Here is an 18,024-nt window from a genome sequence, read left to right on the forward strand (position 1 = left end):
AATTCTGGCCGTCGTGTTATGTAAGTGAAATAAGTGCGGGTTAAAACATCAATCAAAAAATGAAATAAATATATTGAAAGCGATTTCTGTGTTTTATCTTAATCGCTAATTGCAGGTTTGTGTTCAGACATCCGTAGTAATGAAGTATAATAGCCATTATATCGTTGCGCAAACATACCTCCCTGTCACATGCCAAATATTTTCACTTCAGCGGTGAAAATCTAGCTTTTTCACCACCTACATGTTTAGTTAAAAAAAACTGTACCCACGTATAAAAGTATGTTCACACAATTTTCTAAAATCTCAACTCATCTCCTGCCGTAAGTTCACTTTCACGTGAACAATTATACGTGACGCAGAATGTTTATTTATCTCCCTGCATGCTGTTGATGGTATGTGACTTTCAGAAATACAAAGATTGAAATCGTGCAGAACAATTAAAGCCCTTGAAAACGACGCTCCGGTTTATCTTTCGATTAGCTCCTTGGGCAAGAGCTTAACATTCTTTTAACTGTTTTGCTCAAGACAATGGCCGATTATTGTTGTCGCTTACTTCCTGTATCGTCTAAAATTTTCAAGCCGAGGGGACTTTCGTCAGAGTAAATATCTCAAGTTAATTCATACAGAAAAGGTGTTATCTGTACAGGTAAATTTATATAATTGAGACAGCTGGTGCTGCTGTGTTATAAATGTGAGGCAATAAAGCTGATTAAAGACGCGTATGCAATTACCAATATATCCAATTATTGTTTTGTGATACGTTTTTCTTTTATCTGTATGTACAAAAAGTGACTCCATGGACAGTATATAAAGTTGGCTAAAAACCATCCTGCGCGATATACCTCTGACCTGTATTTGGGAAATCAAATACTTAAAGTATAAAATTATAAATACATTAGCCTAACGACAACTTAGGGTGAACACAGCCTTGTCTATCATATGTATTGTCGGCTGCAAAATCATAAATGTAGACGACGGAAAAAAGACCAATTTGTGTCTGTCAAACAAACTGACGATTACTAGTACGTACATACAATTCTGTAGCATGTAGTATATAGTTCTGTAGACCGCATAGCTATGTCCTCTATTAAAGTGAGACACCTGTCCCAGTTAAAAAGAAAACCAAGATGTTTCCAACTAGGTTTCTCTGTAAAACGTACAAACTATATTCTAACAAATGGGTAACGGTATCGCTAAAGTTTCCTTGACATATGGTGTCCCGTGTATACGTTCAAATTTCACAAGCCTGAGTGGACGTGTTGTCACGTTGTCGTGCGCGGACCGAGTTGCTGCGCGCGTTCAGCGAGTTCATATCGCCCGGGTTATATGGGTTTCTAGCCGGAGTTTGTATAAAAGCAGCGTGTCACGGGGAATGGGACCAGAGTTGTGGTTGGGCCTTAGAGCAGCAGCAGCACACGTGTCAGAGAGGAACTCAGCTTTACCGGTGTGTACTCGACAGATAGGGCTATAGTGTACCAGCACATCTGGTGGTGAGATAGCACCGACTACACACGGGGTTCGACGTGTTGAAGCAGTAGTTTTGTCTATTGCAGCACTTGTAGCGAGAACGCATTAACTGTATACAAGGGACCAAGTTGTCTAGGCGCTATAGTATTGTCTACAACAGCAACCCGATGGTTTGTGGCACTTGACAGATATCACTGACTATACATTTAAAGCATCGGATTAATTGGCGGAGAAACAGTTGATCTGCAATAAGGCTTGTTTTGCAAGTGTGTCTAAAACACTAACCCCAGTGTCAAGCGTCGTGGTTATAAAACTTCAGAAAGGAACTTGGTGAAGTATATATCCTCTTTCGCCTTGGCTGTGTCAAAACTATGCTATCCTTGGGAGATCACGATGGGTGTTTAATGACCAGTCCCCATCCCCCACCCATGCACGCACCCCACGTTACTGCGAGGTACCCCCTGTACAACAGGTGGATGGAGAAATGCTCCCCTCCAAGTTGTCTCCAGCAAGATTTACCAACAGGAGTTAGAAGCAAACGACTAGAACCCCGCATTAAACGACCAATGAATGCCTTTATGGTTTGGGCTAAAGAAGAGAGAAAACGTCTGGCTGGAGAAAACCCAGAAGTTCATAACGCCGATCTTAGCAAAATGTTAGGTAAGTGTAGTATACATAGTATGTTTGTATGTGCTATACTGGCCCACGGCTTAAAGTAAGCTCTTCAACACAATAAACAATCTCTCCAATATAAGTACAGCGTTATCTATACAGTTCCTCTATAGTGTATATGACTTGGTTTTATACAGATACGAAATAACAGCAAACTGTGCACTATAGGTCACAAGGCTTGGTTTTTGATAGCTGTTGTACGCCGTGTAAGTGCATTAGTAGTAGTGTATATGTACACGGAAGAAGTTATGTCATTGTTACAGTACTAGTAGGTCTTTAAGCGTTTACAATCCCGTTTACCTGTATATAAGTTTAAAAGCTGACTATGTTTATACAGTGAAGTCAACTGTATTTATAGTATAAACGTTCATGTCATGCACCGATATACAACTATTTTTAATCAGGGCGTAAAACAATAGATGGACCATATATCATGAATTATTCACACCATTGTGAAGTACATGAATACTTTTCACAAGCGTTCGTCATCAACTCCGCGTCGTCCCTCGGTGGATTTTCAGATGCACTCTGACAAGACCGTGTATCAAGTATATACAGGGCAACTTGGCAAGCGTTTGAAGTGGACTCTTAACCTAGGTTATCTGTTAATGTGCAGTGTTATATCCTGCGCGGAATACAGAGGTTTTATAAGCTAGCGTATATGCAAAGATGCAGACATGTGGTTATGACCCTGTGCTAAGATTCAGCTTTTTCAAAGGTGTCAGTTAGGTTAGAGTAATTGGCTAATTAGTAACGCTATGTGTCTTACGTTGGGATTGTTAGATTTCTATTAGATCAGGACTTGCATTTAGAGCAGCAATTCGTTTTTGACAAAATGTGTTGTTTCACAAAAAATGCTTTTGTAACGAACCGGAAATTAATTATATGCAATGCATGCAGTGGAAATATTAAGATGGCTGGATTTGTTTCTAATCCACATACATTCATACCACAAATATAATATACCTTTGGGTGGTCCTAATTTTCTTCAACGCTGCGCCAAATAACTTTTTTTCGCTGGGTGAGGTTTTGTCGCAAATTTTAAGAAGATGTGATGTAGACCTACAAGTACTCATAAAAAAATTGAAATAAAAAATGACAGGTCTACAATTTTGTTTTCACATCAGAGTATTAACTCAAATTCAGAAATATTACGTGTATGTTCTATAGGCAATCTCTCCGTCTCTGTGTAGAACAATGTGTTAACGGTGCATGAAATATATGCACGCATCAGTTTTATTGTTTCTCCACTATAAGTTAACAGCCTAAGGGGTTTATATGAAAATGATGAAGAAAGTATGCTAGCGGAAATAACATGGCTACTGAAGTGTGACTGGGTGTACAATGGGCCATCTATATAACGTGGGGCTTTGCTAACACTGTATGCAGCCGGCTTAATTTGAATACATTGTAGTTTGATGTATTGTTGTGGAGCTCAAATATCTTAAGGTGAACTTGCCGGGTACGCATATATTCACATGTATACTTATCACTGGCAGGCCCAGTACATGTATATATCTGCCTACAACAAAACCTAGTCGGCCTGGGTATGGGCCTATTGTTATCGCTCCCACAGATTTGACCTGATTTTCTAACAGATAGATAAACCCACAAGTAGTGGAAAATTAAACACCAGACTCCACTATACATACACAGATTTCTTTGCAGAAATAATCTGGCCAGTACATAAAAAACCTATAGAGACATGTCATACGTAATTGCTCTGGAAAATGCAATAAGGAGAATCGTTGCTTTTTTCTCCAACATTTAGCGACTTGCTTATCAATAAATAAGCCTATACGTTGCCTGCTGTACTGCAACCAAAACCATGCAGAGATGCTTTTAAAACAAATCGAATGTTGACAAATTCACTTATGTTATATTGTTGTGAATAAATAGTTAACCAACATCGCGTCACAGCTATTATCGTGTTGTAGACATCATTGGCTTAAACATCACTTTTTTTTCTCAGTGTAAAATGGTGGAGAGTAAAATCATTTAAAGTTGCATATGTAGTGCACTCCGGAAACTGAATTGCTATATTCAGTGTATCTATTCTGTCTTTTATGGTAAAAATAGTGTATTTAGATTTCTGCTTGCTGCTAACATGTTAATTGAGGAACTTGATTAAGAAAAACACTGTTACAGCATGCATATCACTTTTCCGGGCTTCTTAGATGCAGATGTTTATTCGAATGTACCTTGAAATATTTGGCACAGGGAATCATTTGCATTTAACATTTCAACATTTTGAATGATACATTCCTTACTTAACCAGCAAACTCTTAATGAAAATATTCCGGTGTAAATTTGATTAAAACGTAATAAAAACAATGGGATAAAGCATTAACACTTGTCAAATTTGTTATGATCAAGATAGACTCTTTGACCCAGAAATGTAATTTGCCAGACCGATTGGAAATTTTCTGAACATATTCATTTGCATGTGTTGTTTCCTTTGCATATCTATCTTAGCAGACTCAAAGTTGCGCTTCAGGTCAGAATTGAGATGAAGAAAGGTGAAATTTAACCGCAGCGTTAAATTTACTGATATTTGACAACATGTTCTGATCCCGTGAGCCTGCTGATATAACAATGCGCTAGACGAGTTAGTCATAACACTTTGTTGAACACAAGACATCGTGGACCATAACAGAGAGCGGACGGACAAGGCCAGTTGTTACAGCAGTTTTGATGTTGGTTTACCGACGACTGTTTACAGTTTTTATCCTAAACATTTTGATAGCAAGTCGCCTTGTTTTCATCCATCGCTGATAACAAGCAGAGATGCTTTGCCACGACTGGGGGGCGTGGCCTTGTTGACGGGATGCAGGGCGTTAGAGACTACACTGTCACAGACAGTTAAACTTGATGACAGCGGGCGCGATATCGGACGTAAATGTTGGGCACAGGTCTCCAGAGTTGGGTGCAGCCACATCCCGTTAGTGAAAACTATAGTGCAGTACACGTACAAGCTCTGGTATTTGGATAGGATGTATGACGCATTTCTGGAGAAGGTTCTTGAAATATCATTTTAAATTTGGAAATATTGAGAACAGTTTTCATTTCCAACAACTGTACTTGAAACCATCATTTCATAAAAGCTATTATCTATGGTAATGTCTGTATGAAATAATTTTGTACTAATTAGTGATTAACATTAAAGTTAGGTGCTAATTAAGCAGGTGGACATTTTTGTCCTTTTAAGAAAGGCAAAAAGTGCTTGCAATTTGTGTTTTGAGGCTAGTAAAGTCATACATTTGGTTTCATACCGTCATTAAACTTAGGCGTAAACAATAATGCCCTCCAAAAGATGGCATACTTTATTTTGCATTATATTCCTGGATAAAAACAGACTTAGGCTGATATAAGCCGCGTTGAACTGGTGAGAGACGACTTGTAGTGCTTCTGTTATGTTGTGTATGGCTGAACGTATTAGCGAGTTGGTGCTGCGATGTGATAAGTTATTATCAAGTTTTAGTCTTCAGTAACCCCTTGTCGAAGGACAAAATTACTCCTAAAGAAACAACAACGTAATTTATACGATTATACCCGATATGTGCGTTTTAGACCATGCATTCCAACATAATTTCGTATAATTACCACAGGTTTGGAGAACACCTTCAGGCATTTCAACAAGGATGGCAGAAATAAGACCCTTGATGTGACTGAAGGCTTTCAGTGGAGATTTTCCTATAGTGTATCTTTATCCACCATGGTCTATAGTTTTTGTCGTATGTTTAACAATTCCTGCTGATGCATTCTGTTATTCTGTTACATGTGATCCTTTCAGTTAGACTGTCTGGTTCTACGCTTCTTCTTGACACTCAATAGTGTAACAAGAACCGTCAAACAATTATTCCACAGGCACTCGGTTAATTGAAAAGGCCCTCGGAAATAGTTTTTTCAACTATCAGGTCATGGAGTTCAAACCCATGTCTTGTCTGTAGACAAGACATGGGTTTGATTATTGGCATTTGTTATCAGTGACAGATATCACTTTATAAAGTATACAACACTAATAACCATGACAAAAGCCAACGTGACATTCGTAATAAGCATTCGAGTGTAGAAAAGATTGAAGAAGTTATTAAACGTTTAGTAGTGAACCGGCCTTTAATTCTTTATGATTCTTTATGATGTAGTGGAAGAATTGAAAGCTGCGTTAGCTATAGATGAACATTGTAACATAATAAAGGGGAAGACCATTCATTAATAGTATTGAGAAGTTGGGTTCTTGCAGCATTTTCCCACTGTCGCTCACATGTGTATCATTAGGAGTCCGCATTCTAATGGACATGAACAGTCTATCTTTGGACACGAATCCCGTCTTTTTGGTAGAATGTTTGGGGCTTGTAGCATAGGGGACAGGCCTATTACAGATACACCAGGACATTTTCTCTGTTGTTTTTTTTTTTTTTTTCGCTTTTTTCGCTTTTTTCGCTTTTTTCATGTTCGGACGCTAGTTGACTTTCTCACCATAGGTCTTAAACACAACAGGTTGTCAACAGATGCTTGTACCCCTGTCTGTGTGCGGCTTCGATGGTAACAAGGCCGTAAACCACGGCCTCATCCACCCCCTTCCTCCGACTCCCCATAAATGTTCTCTGCAACGACACTGTACCCAGAGCAATGGGAAAACCCGTCCCCGCGAACGCCGTATGAATTACATTAACCACTCAATGTTATTATTTCCAAAAGCAACACTCATGTCCCGCCATCTTCCCCCAGTCTCACACGCCCATGGCCGTAAGTGCGGCCACTTGTGGATTCAGCGCTACCACTTGAGGGTCCAGACATTGTGGAATTGACTGCCATATCTTCCCGAAACAACACTCACATACTGCCAGATTTATGTGTCGTTCAGACATCAAGAGCTGAAGTCTAATTACTCCAAATGAACACCTAAAGAAAACCTCTTGATTCAGTCATGCAACAAAGGGGAAGGCGCTAGATGTCGTATGCATTGTCCTCCATGAGGACATCTTGGTTAGATGCAGAATATTATACGTATACATAATACTGTGGCGTCAAAGCTGTGTTTGTTCGCCTGTCTGTCATCCAGTTAGCGAAAATGACTCAACGAGATTACATCGATGTGCTAAAAATTTATTTGGTTGCATTTGAAAGTATCTAATGTTAGAAAACAAACAAAATCTAATCCTTTGCAAGTGTAACTTCGCATTCTTCATTATATTATTTGCATGCTTTGATATCGCCCGTCCTGCAGGATGTTATATTCTTTTAATTTAAACTGTCAGATTTTTGATTTTTAGATATGGTTATGTAATAGAAATCGTCATATGACAGACACAAGTTGAATGTACTGAGTATGAAAAAGCGTAAATCTTGAAGATGCATGAGCTGGTGATGTTTCGTTTTCCGTACTGAGGCACTCAGCTGAGAACTAGGAAGCACATTAGCTTCATCTCACACTAGCCCTGGATGACGACGCCACGCTTTTTTTTTTTATTTGATCTGACGCTTGCGTAGTCATAGCTGGGTCTCCTTCGACCCGGTGGGAAGTATTGTAAAATTTCAGAAAACAGTCGATTACTTACTTACCACTCCTACCCAGTCACTCCTTTCCAATGCTTAGGGTCCTAGGACACCTGTCTTTTAAAATTCCGAGATGTGGAAAATATATTCGTATTTATATTAAATCCATATTTATTGAAGTCCAGCATCTCTGCGCAGTTGTCATTTACGAAATTACCGCCATCTACACGGCGCGCATGCGCCGCCAGGCGGACCCATACTGCCCTCATTTGTGGAGGTCACTCATGTCAAAACAACAGCACATGCTCTAGTTTGGTTCCCTGGCGCGCGATTTGTACATCTAATGTCAAGGGGACTAAAACCAGCTATTGCATGATCGTATAACAACAAAAGGACATCATAACTAGCATTAGAAGGCCGGGAGGGATAGTTTGGTATTCAGTTGCCTGTCGGCGCATGCGCGCCGTGTAGATGGCGGTAATTTCGTAAATAACAAGTGAGAGGAGATGCTAAACTAGAAAATGGATATTTACCTTTGGGATGACCGACATCTCGGTATTTTTAACACTCAGGTGCCCTAGAACCTTAAGCCTTGTAAAGGAGTGACTGGGCGAGCGTGATAGGTTAGTAATCGACTGTTTTCCAAAATTTCACAATTCTTCCCACCGGGACGAAGGGGACCCAGCCACGACTACGCGAGCGTCAGAACAAATAAAAAAGAGCGTAGCGTCGTCATCCAGGGTTAATTTCGCACAGTTCCAATGACCTACATTCCAAGGTCATATGGGCCAGTTTTACTGTTACATAAACCGACGCATGACCGGAACCATAACATCTTCAGTGTGGTGCCCATCTAAGAAAACACTTAAATGGTGCGTCTCTTCTTTAGCGTGCTCTGTTTACTTCATCCGGCTTTGTCTTCATGTTAGTTGTCTCCGATTGTGACTGTATTTTGTTCACGGTGTAATATTGTAATATTTGACATTCGTTTGCAACCGCCAGATCTCAATGTATTAAATAAACAGCCCTCTTCAAATGACGTAAACACATGGGCCTGTATTTAGTGGACACCTGCCCTGCTTGAACTCATTACCTGTGGTTGAATGCCAAGGGATATAATTCATTTGGCAATAATTGCATTTAAAATAACAATATATATATACGGAGCTGTATAGTTTTGGTCTATGTCACATTAGGCATAGCTGGACAAATTCAAACTGTTGTTCGCAGAAAGCAGAACAGAACTGACCGGCTTGGAATCGAACTCTGTTAATTAGAATTAGTACCGACTAAATGTTTGGAATTCTTGAATTCTTCATTGGTATAGATTCTACCGATTAAGTACTTGAACTCCGTAAATTTTTTACCTTGGGGCATATAGGTTGAAACGACTGAGAAATGGATTGTACCTATATTACAAGTCCATGTATATACGTATTCTAGCGTATATTGAATGTAAGAGTGTTTAATCATCATATATATGTATACAGTCAAGGCTCAACAAGACCTAAGACTGCATAGTGTAAAGCACAACCGAGAAATTCGAGATGATATGTTTTCACGCCGCGACAACTGCGGGTCAGGTAATAGGCCAGATTGTATCTGAAATCGCAAATTTTGGTGACAGACACGGGCAGTCCGACAAAGGTCGCCCGGCTGATGTCTCTGTGTACATCTACAGCCTCTCTCTGCTCTAGACATTAGACTCTATAATTTACTATATACGTGTCTATATATGTGTGTAGCTACACACTTTCTTTCCGGTTCTGCTATACCACAACACTGTGGAATTTGTACTATGGCATATATACTACATCATATCAAGCTATTAAACTTAAATACCACCATAAATATCGACCTAATATACACGTACTTAATGCTAAGTAGCTTTCTTTTAATCTTCCTGGTATGATATTGCGTTACAAAGATCGGTCACTTTTCTTAATACTCATGCATGATAGTTGGTATCTGGTTACCATCATCATTAGTGCGGACAAAGGAAAGACATATGTTTCTTCCTTTGCTATATAATGTCTGGTTCTTTGAAAATTATTTTATCATACATTCCTATTTACGTTCAATTTGAATATTTTTGTAGTGTTCCTCTGCCTTTAATGTCACTCTATTCTGCACTTCTGTTTTCGATATTCTGTTGAAAGATCTATTGAATGTTTTAGTTCAAAACTTAGTGTAATTTCAGTTCAATTTATTTTCAGGAAAAAAGTGGAAAGCTCTGGGACTGGAAGAAAAGCGCCCTTTCGTTGAAGAGGCAGAAAAGTTGCGAGTGTTACATATGAAGAACTATCCAGACTACAAGTACAGGCCTCGCCGTAGAAAACACCCTAAGCGAGCCTGTAAGCGCTCTGCAGTGGCACAGCGCTCTTCGTCCGCCGACGTCGACTTGTCCAATAGCCCTCGAGGAGGCGTCATATTGAAATCCACCGGTCAAGAGGTGGGTGGCAGCCAAGACGACGATGATGAAGGAGCTAGTATATGCAGCGACCCTAACGCACCGTTGATGTCTAGCTTGTTGAACACCCCAGAGGGTTCTCCGGCCCCATCTCCCTCTGCCCACGATATCATCCTTGGCCCCTCCGTCCACCACGCCTGTTCACCCACCGGTCCTCCGTCGTCCGCTCATATGAATCCATACATAGGCGATGCACAAAGCTCTGTGCAGACATATTACTGCCTCACTCCAGAGATGTCCCCTTTTGATGACTCCACTGATGGCATCTTCAGTTTTCCGTCCAACTCGGCTGAGGTTTGTCCTTCTCAGTCCAACGAGCCAAGATCATCTTCCCCGCGATATTCTGAGCTGCTAAGGAAGTTTAGCCACCTTAATGACTCTTACTACAACTCTAAGACGCACCGGATGACCCCAACAAGCCTCAATTTGACCCATAACTCGGACAGCATGGTTACCTTGAGAGAACTGGTTAGCAGACCTAGGCCACCAATCAACAACATGCATGGTCATGTGACAAACAATCCACCCAATCAAAGTCACATGATCAACCCGATTTCCGGTTACCCAAATCAGCCGTGCGCGTCACCAAGACTACGACACCTGGACAGTTCAAAATCAGAAAACAGTCACAGTTCTCAGTTCGATGGATCTTCAGACAAATATTACCGTTTTCAGGACTGCCATCGGCCCCAGCCAACCAAATATAACGAACCAGCGGACTACTTTATTGAGAAGATCTCCAGAGATGAATCACTGGCGGATGTGGATACTAGTGAGTTTGATCAGTACCTGACAGCAACCGGAAGTTATTATAATGGGCAACACGCATGTGCGAACGTAAATGAAGGAAATGCGTATGATTACAGAAATTCTGCTTGTGGTCATGAAACTAGGCGTTCTGTGACACGTTTCTCCAGTACTTCCGAGGCAGGTGCGTTTAATTTCGAACGAGTTATTGAAGCGGACATGTACGACGTAGAAGGGATCAACCATAATGGGTTTGACCAAGGTGTTAGTTTTATGTCTGCGCTGACAAACCCTATGTGCTTTTAACACTGTGCAGTGACTACGTTGCAAAGGATTAATCTTTCGGGGCAGCATTAAAGGTGACACTTTCGATCAAAAATATTCTCTCCCATTGAAACTCCAATTGCCCCCTTGGCGGATGCGGAGTCATGGCCCGATGGCCCACCGTGCAGGTTTAATCCTCCATCTCTAGGAAGGTGTTTACCCAAGATATCATGGCCGCCATAACGGATGTATTAACATATAAATTGAAATCCATACCGATAAGTTGTCTTTCTGAACCCTAAATGTTGGTCCGGAATTCTAAACAGGCATGTCACGTGCCTTACTTCGTTAAAAATGTCACCTCGAGCTTTGTAGCTATGTCTCCGGACACCGGCATGTCTGGTAAACTTCACGTTCACGCTGATTTAAAATGTTATCTTCCCAACCGAGGTTAGGCCACCTTCTCAAATCATGTGACTGCATAGCTTTACAGGACCTCGGTACTTCGCGCCGAGGGACTGGATTTTTAGGCGCACGAATTAAGCAGCGCGTTTTTAAATTAAATAATGTGAGTAGGAACTCTTATTTCGTTTGGCTCTGAATGAGAACTTCGTACAGTATTTATAAAATTGTTTCCTTCAGTATATGCTGGACTAGGAAATTGTTAGTACTTGTGTTAAGCTATTTTTTCGTGTTACAAAGTCCACATACAGTAAATGTTCTGTGCCTTTCAGTCAGTTTAATATATGGATATAAACACACGTTCATATGCAGATGTATAAATGAGACGAATAAGCATACTCCATGATTATTAGGGCGATTTTCTCAAAGCAGCGTACTACGGTAACTACATCACATTGTGTATGAAATTTCCCAACATAGTGATCTGCAGTATGTAAGTTGCCGTTACAGGATTTTCACTGAACTTAAAATATATTTGTGCTGTACACTATATATTATACATATAAATATATATATATATATATATGAAAGTATTCCCATAGTAAAATAAGCAACATACTTTTATAAGTCATATTCATTGTTGACTTTTTTCTTTACTATGATGTCGTTAATGAGACGTTGTCGTATTTATGGTTCACCAATATGTAAGTTGAACTCCAGAAAGCAGTGAAACTATAATCCATTCAAACTTGTATAGATGTTGTTGAAGTCTTCAAATCATGTCAGTAAAGGTAATTTTTATCACTGAGTACCAAAGAAGGCGGTTTGACTGGTCTACAGTAGTATCGGCATGTGGTAAATCACCCTATCCACAATTAATAGTAACAATGTTCTTTTCATATTGTTGCACTCATGCGTCATCTAACGAAGCCATTTCACATTTAGTCACTTAAACTCGACCGACACATATAATGGAAAGTATATAAGTGGGCTACAAAAGCTGCACTGCTTTTCCCATCTCCAATGTTTCTTAAAAATACAGAGTTTTTAGAGCGGAAACTTTAAATGGCTTTAAATCCGACAATATGTACTTCCGACCTCGCGGACGGCCATCATAGAAATACCATAGAGAATGTTGGTGTTAAAGATATTTACTCACCGTCGGCGGATAAGAAAGGAAACCACAGATTCATCAAAGATGGTATATCTTATCTGGATCAATATTTGTACAAAGACCAAAACGTGTCCCTACGTGGACAGCAACAGACCGAAGGGTTCTGCAGAAGGCGTGTGCATTTCTCACCTTGTAGCATTTGTTACATCCTGCGTGTTGCGGATTTCAATCAACGTGACAAATGATAAAAGAAAAAAAATAGTGTGTCAAGGTTATTCCATAAACGCCTTCACTCCAAGTTTCTTAAGTTTTACAATGAGTATAATTTTCTTGTAAGTAAACATGGACAGAGTTTCCAGAATCCCTGGCCATTTGCTTCGTGAATTCCGCTTAACTCGAGCTAGAGGCAATATATTCATCGTGAACAAATGAACAGCTGCAATCAAAGCGCAACTGAGATACATATGTTGATATCGACAACTGGTATTCTAGCATGCTACACGATTTGAGCACTGATTTAACTCAGTCGCCTGGAACATATCTCGCATCTTTCCTACATCATTGAAAACTGATGACTGTTTCTCTTTGTATGATTCCGTCCTATTTTCGTACTTTCTGTACTTTCTTAGTTCTTTGGTGGTTTGTGTTATACGTCGTTTTCGGAATAGACCTTGGGATTATTGACCTGGAACGTCCTTATTGGTTGACGGCTGGAATACAAATGTCTGTTTCGACGCATTGATTAACATTTTCTACCAAGATCTACAGTAATTTCTGCACCCTATGACGTCATACATTCCCTTGTCAACATCAAATAACTCATAATTCAAAAAAACTATAAGATTCATTAACTTCGTCATCACTGTTAAGCAAGATAACGCTAAAGAATTATGCATGTATAGAAATAAATAACTCATAAGTGCATGTGGCAAGCAAAATCTGAAATGTGCTTATATGGCATGAATTGTAAACTTCTGCCATGTAAAAATGTATAGGGGCCTTTTTCACAAAATTTCATAAAATCAATTTTTCGCAACTTTTCTCACAGATGACTTCGCATTATGGAACTATAACCTAGATAACGTCTTTTACGACAAACATTACGCGAAATGTTACTAGTCAAGTTTTGTTTTAATTAGCTTCTAAATGAGTTCTTTGCACTGTTTTGGATTATAGCATATGTCGTGGTTTGCCCATGATGAATGACGACATGCAATGAGTCGACAGCGTAAAGTCACGTAAATGTTGTGCACATACAGAACCTGGTGGATCTCGTGATCACAATATGCACTGTAATCGATCTCCCATTAGCAACAGTATTTGTTATGCTAATATTAGCCTCAAAATTTATCATTAAGAAAACAGTCTGGAACTTTCCTTAAGACGCTCTCCCGGTATTGACGTGATTTGTGACAAAAGAACGGCGATATGTTCCTGATACTTAATAGATACATATATCCAATAACAATTTTCAGAGCGGTATTCTTTAACATTGGGATCGGGACATTCTCAGCACAAAGAGAAGAAGTAGCTTGCACTCCTCTAATTTTAGACCATTGATGTGTGGTAACATGTCACGTGAACTTTTTACAACTAAGTCAAGGGTTTTGATCCACAGCAACACGCATTGGGCTATTTGTTTATGAGAATAAGCCTTCATGTGAAATGAACAAAGAGCAATTCCCTATGCTATATGGTGTGTTTAATAGCATGTGTAAGGTACATGTCTATTATTCTAACGGTTGCATTTTTCCTAAGCACTCTTCCTATTGTTCATCTTTGCACACTGGCAACCGACGTGACGACCAATCTTAATTTTTTCCTGCACGTGATCGAAGTGTCTCACGTGACACGTGTTAATTGTTGACCTGGAAACCCTGGTGCATGTGGCAATGCGCCATCTTCCGATTCGACCTGGATTTAGCTATTTTTCTCCCAACCTGAAGTCGCAAAGATAACAATAGGTGATAACCTGCGTGTAAATACATGCTTTGACCTGTGGAGATAAATATGATTCAAAGCAGAAAAGAAGTCGTAAGTTCGAAACCAGACCATTTCAAGTGTGTTGAAAGTGTACGAGTCCATGATATGTAAGCGCTTTGGCAAGAAATTCAGGCCTTAGAAATCAACAGAGAGGACCAAATACCTGCGTTCAAGTGCGTCATAAAAAGGCCATGCGTGAAGCAAATGAATTTTAGCAAGTCTGAAGGAAGATGATATGGCTATACATCACCTATCATTTTCTCTTCTGGAGTTCTCTTTTTGAAACACAGTATTATTTAGATAGGAATAACGTCCGAGTGGGAGCCCTTATGCAATCAAAAACTGAGAATCAATCACGTGATAAGTAGACCTACTAAACTTATCGGTCACATTTAAACCATGTCAGACGAACAGCTATAGAACTGCTGAGGGAACACAGAATTATGTAAATAAATATCTACTCACCTACATAGTTGGCTAAACGATGAACTTATCCATCACTAGATGTTCAGAAACATAAGCTGATACAGTGTAAATCCATTAGGATTGACACATTGTATTCCTGTATTGCAGAAAATTTTGTAATAATTCCTCACAAAGGTAACGGTTGTGAAATCTGATAAGGGCGATTTTTCAGATCTTTCATTTATGTGTTCCTGTTGTAAAGTTAACAGAGAACCACTTAATGGCTACATAAGACACATTAGTATTCTTATCTAAGACAGTATTATATTTAATCTTGCTAAACCTTTAGAACAATAAAATAAATGCAACCCAAACATACATATCTATAGAAATGTATGTAAAATAAGATGGCCAGAATTGTTCCAAATGAAATGATAATATTAATAAACTTTTTAAGGAATCCACATTTAGTATGTTGAATTAATGTAATTTGAATTAAGTGAATAGTTTGGAACTCAGTAAAACTGAATATAAAATATCTCAATAAAAGTAGCAGAAAAATTGTCTTCAGTATTAAACATTCAAAAATAACACAGAACTTCCGGAAATTTCACGGAAAGTACGTACTGAGTTTTCCTTCCATGATAGCGCATTAATTCAGGTTGTTTTATATATATATATATATATATATATATATATATATATATATATATATATATATATATATATATATATCGCATGTTTGCCATGAGCCGTGCGGGCATAGTGACTAATGCTGAAGATTATCAACTCAAACGAAAAGGAGAAACTTAAAAAAGATAAACTAATTTGAACATATATTTTAACGAAATTGTAGATGTGTGCGTTTAGTTTCTGCACACAGTTTCAGCACAGTTTGAAAATACATGAATATGAATATGTAGCAGGAAAAGAAACAATGTAGAGTTGAGTGCTTAACAGAAGTATAGGCAATTAACGGAAATTCACGATGATCAAAGGTCGAGAGGAGGAAATTTTAAATTTGTAAAGGAAATCAAGTTTAAGTAGTATTTCTAACACCGGGTAGTGATCTCTGGTTTTCCGCAAAAACAAATACAATAAATACTAGTACTTTCAACCGGAAATAGCCAAAACTTCCCGAGATATATTTGTACGGTTGTAATTATTGCCATTGGAATTGTGCATGGTCATCCTTACGTAGCATTTTAATTTGCAATATCCCATTTTCTACATCTTTCATAACTGTTATTTACAAGTTTGTCATAGTAAGACTATATGCTTATATGGAAAATAAAAATAAAACATTGTAAGAAAATTCTTCCTCTTCTAGCCTGCACACAGTGTTAAATGCACCGTCATATACAATACTCAGGACTATACTGGAGAAAACCTATACTGGAGTGCCCGAGATGAACCACCGTCCTTTGGTACATTATATTATGTGACGTGAATATGTGCACATCATATTGGTAGAAAAGAAGTTGCCTTCAGCGAAACTACAATTAAACTACAATTAAATTGCGCAAACGGCCACGCGGTCATTCTGGACCGCCTATTATCGCCAACGCAACGAACAGTCAGATCGGTAGAATCTCTAAAATCCCTGTTCAAGACCGGTTTTGAACGCTCACCTCATGCATTCAACAACACACAAGAATTATATCATAATGCTGGAAATTACACTAGCTCACTCCGTAACCTCGAACCTTCCAGAGAGTAGCCGGACCTTGTGCACCAGGCGTTGAGAAGAAACCGAGAAGGACACACTGCTAAATCTCCAGAAAACAACAAACCACTTTATTTTTCTTATTGCACAACTATCGTGGTACAAAGGAGAGTGCCCGCATCATAAAGAAAAATTGATAACAGTGCTGAAGAAATTGCTTTTTCTAGCATTCTCTGGAATTAAACACTGGCATTTTATAGAGGAAGAGTTGGCTGGGAGATTTGGTGGAAACGGTCGTTTAATAGCTCTTATCAAAGAGTGCGTGTAACCTGTGGTCTGATCCGACCCTGTGGCAGATCTGGATTCTGTATCTGGCGTCTGCTCTTCGCCACAACAAAACTCTCGCGGCAGTGGAAAGATAAGACCTGAAAATATTTGAGCAATTTCAGGGATTCTCGCGTCCTGTATGCGACCGCATTCATCAAAATGATAGACACTAACAAAGGTAAACTGGGGTTCAATACTGCATGACATGTCAAATTATCGCTGTCAAAGGTGCAGTCACGCAACGCATCTATAGTGGCAAACATCAGTGAACAGGGTGCATTACTGAAATCTTTAAACTGATGTACATGGTTTGTGATCAGGGGCTTGTACCTTCGCAGGCAGAAGAATGAATGTTCATGGCTGAACGCTACTTCAGCGGTATTGCAGGCATGTTGTGGTGAGGCAAAAATTATTAGCCTCACTCAGAACTGTGGACATTTCGAACACTTCGATTGCTATTTGTTCTTTCTATATATTATGTGCAAACCCGACATTTCATCATATTCCTTCTTTCTTCTGAAATGAAGCCGTCCATCTAAATAATACTTTCTCATCAAGAAGGGTATGCCAAGAGCAGCTCGTCGTCAGTATTACGGTCCTGTGAAGGTAACGCATCTTTATGAGTTATTGTCAAGTATCTCACGACGATATCAGTCACAGAGAGCGTATTCAAATTGCTGTTCTCGTGTTGATCCCACATGATAACGAAGTTTCGAATGCCCAACTTTCGAGACGACTGTTCGCTAACAAGATTTTCACTCCCCATTTCTGCGGGGGATGGAATGGGGTGCAACAAGAACGATAATGAACTACAGCGCCCTCTGCGATCTTTTATTTATTTAGACATTCGTGTCAGCTGCCACGAGAACATTGTACTCGACTTACACATCTACATCGATTTGAATACAGTCACTATGTCTTTGATAATGTCTCACGTGCACAGTGTTTTATTTGGGCATAGTGGCTGTATTCGAATCCACGTAAATGTGTAACCCGAGTGCAGTGTTC

General features: G+C 39.3%; 1 protein-coding gene across 1 annotated transcript; it reads left to right on the forward strand.

Annotated features, from left to right (window-relative positions):
• Positions 1-1,433: 1,433 nt before the first annotated feature.
• Positions 1,434-12,025, forward strand: LOC135471183 (transcription factor SOX-7-like). The gene is made up of 2 exons (XM_064750287.1): positions 1,434-2,127; positions 9,855-12,025. The coding sequence occupies exons 1-2, from the start codon at positions 1,839-1,841 to the stop codon at positions 11,159-11,161; spliced, it is 1,596 nt and encodes a 531-aa protein (XP_064606357.1). The 5' UTR covers positions 1,434-1,838; the 3' UTR covers positions 11,162-12,025.
• Positions 12,026-18,024: the final 5,999 nt, after the last annotated feature.

Source organism: Liolophura sinensis, chromosome 7, assembly GCF_032854445.1.
Source record: "Liolophura sinensis isolate JHLJ2023 chromosome 7, CUHK_Ljap_v2, whole genome shotgun sequence".
In the NCBI taxonomy this organism is placed as follows: domain Eukaryota; kingdom Metazoa; phylum Mollusca; class Polyplacophora; order Chitonida; family Chitonidae; genus Liolophura; species Liolophura sinensis.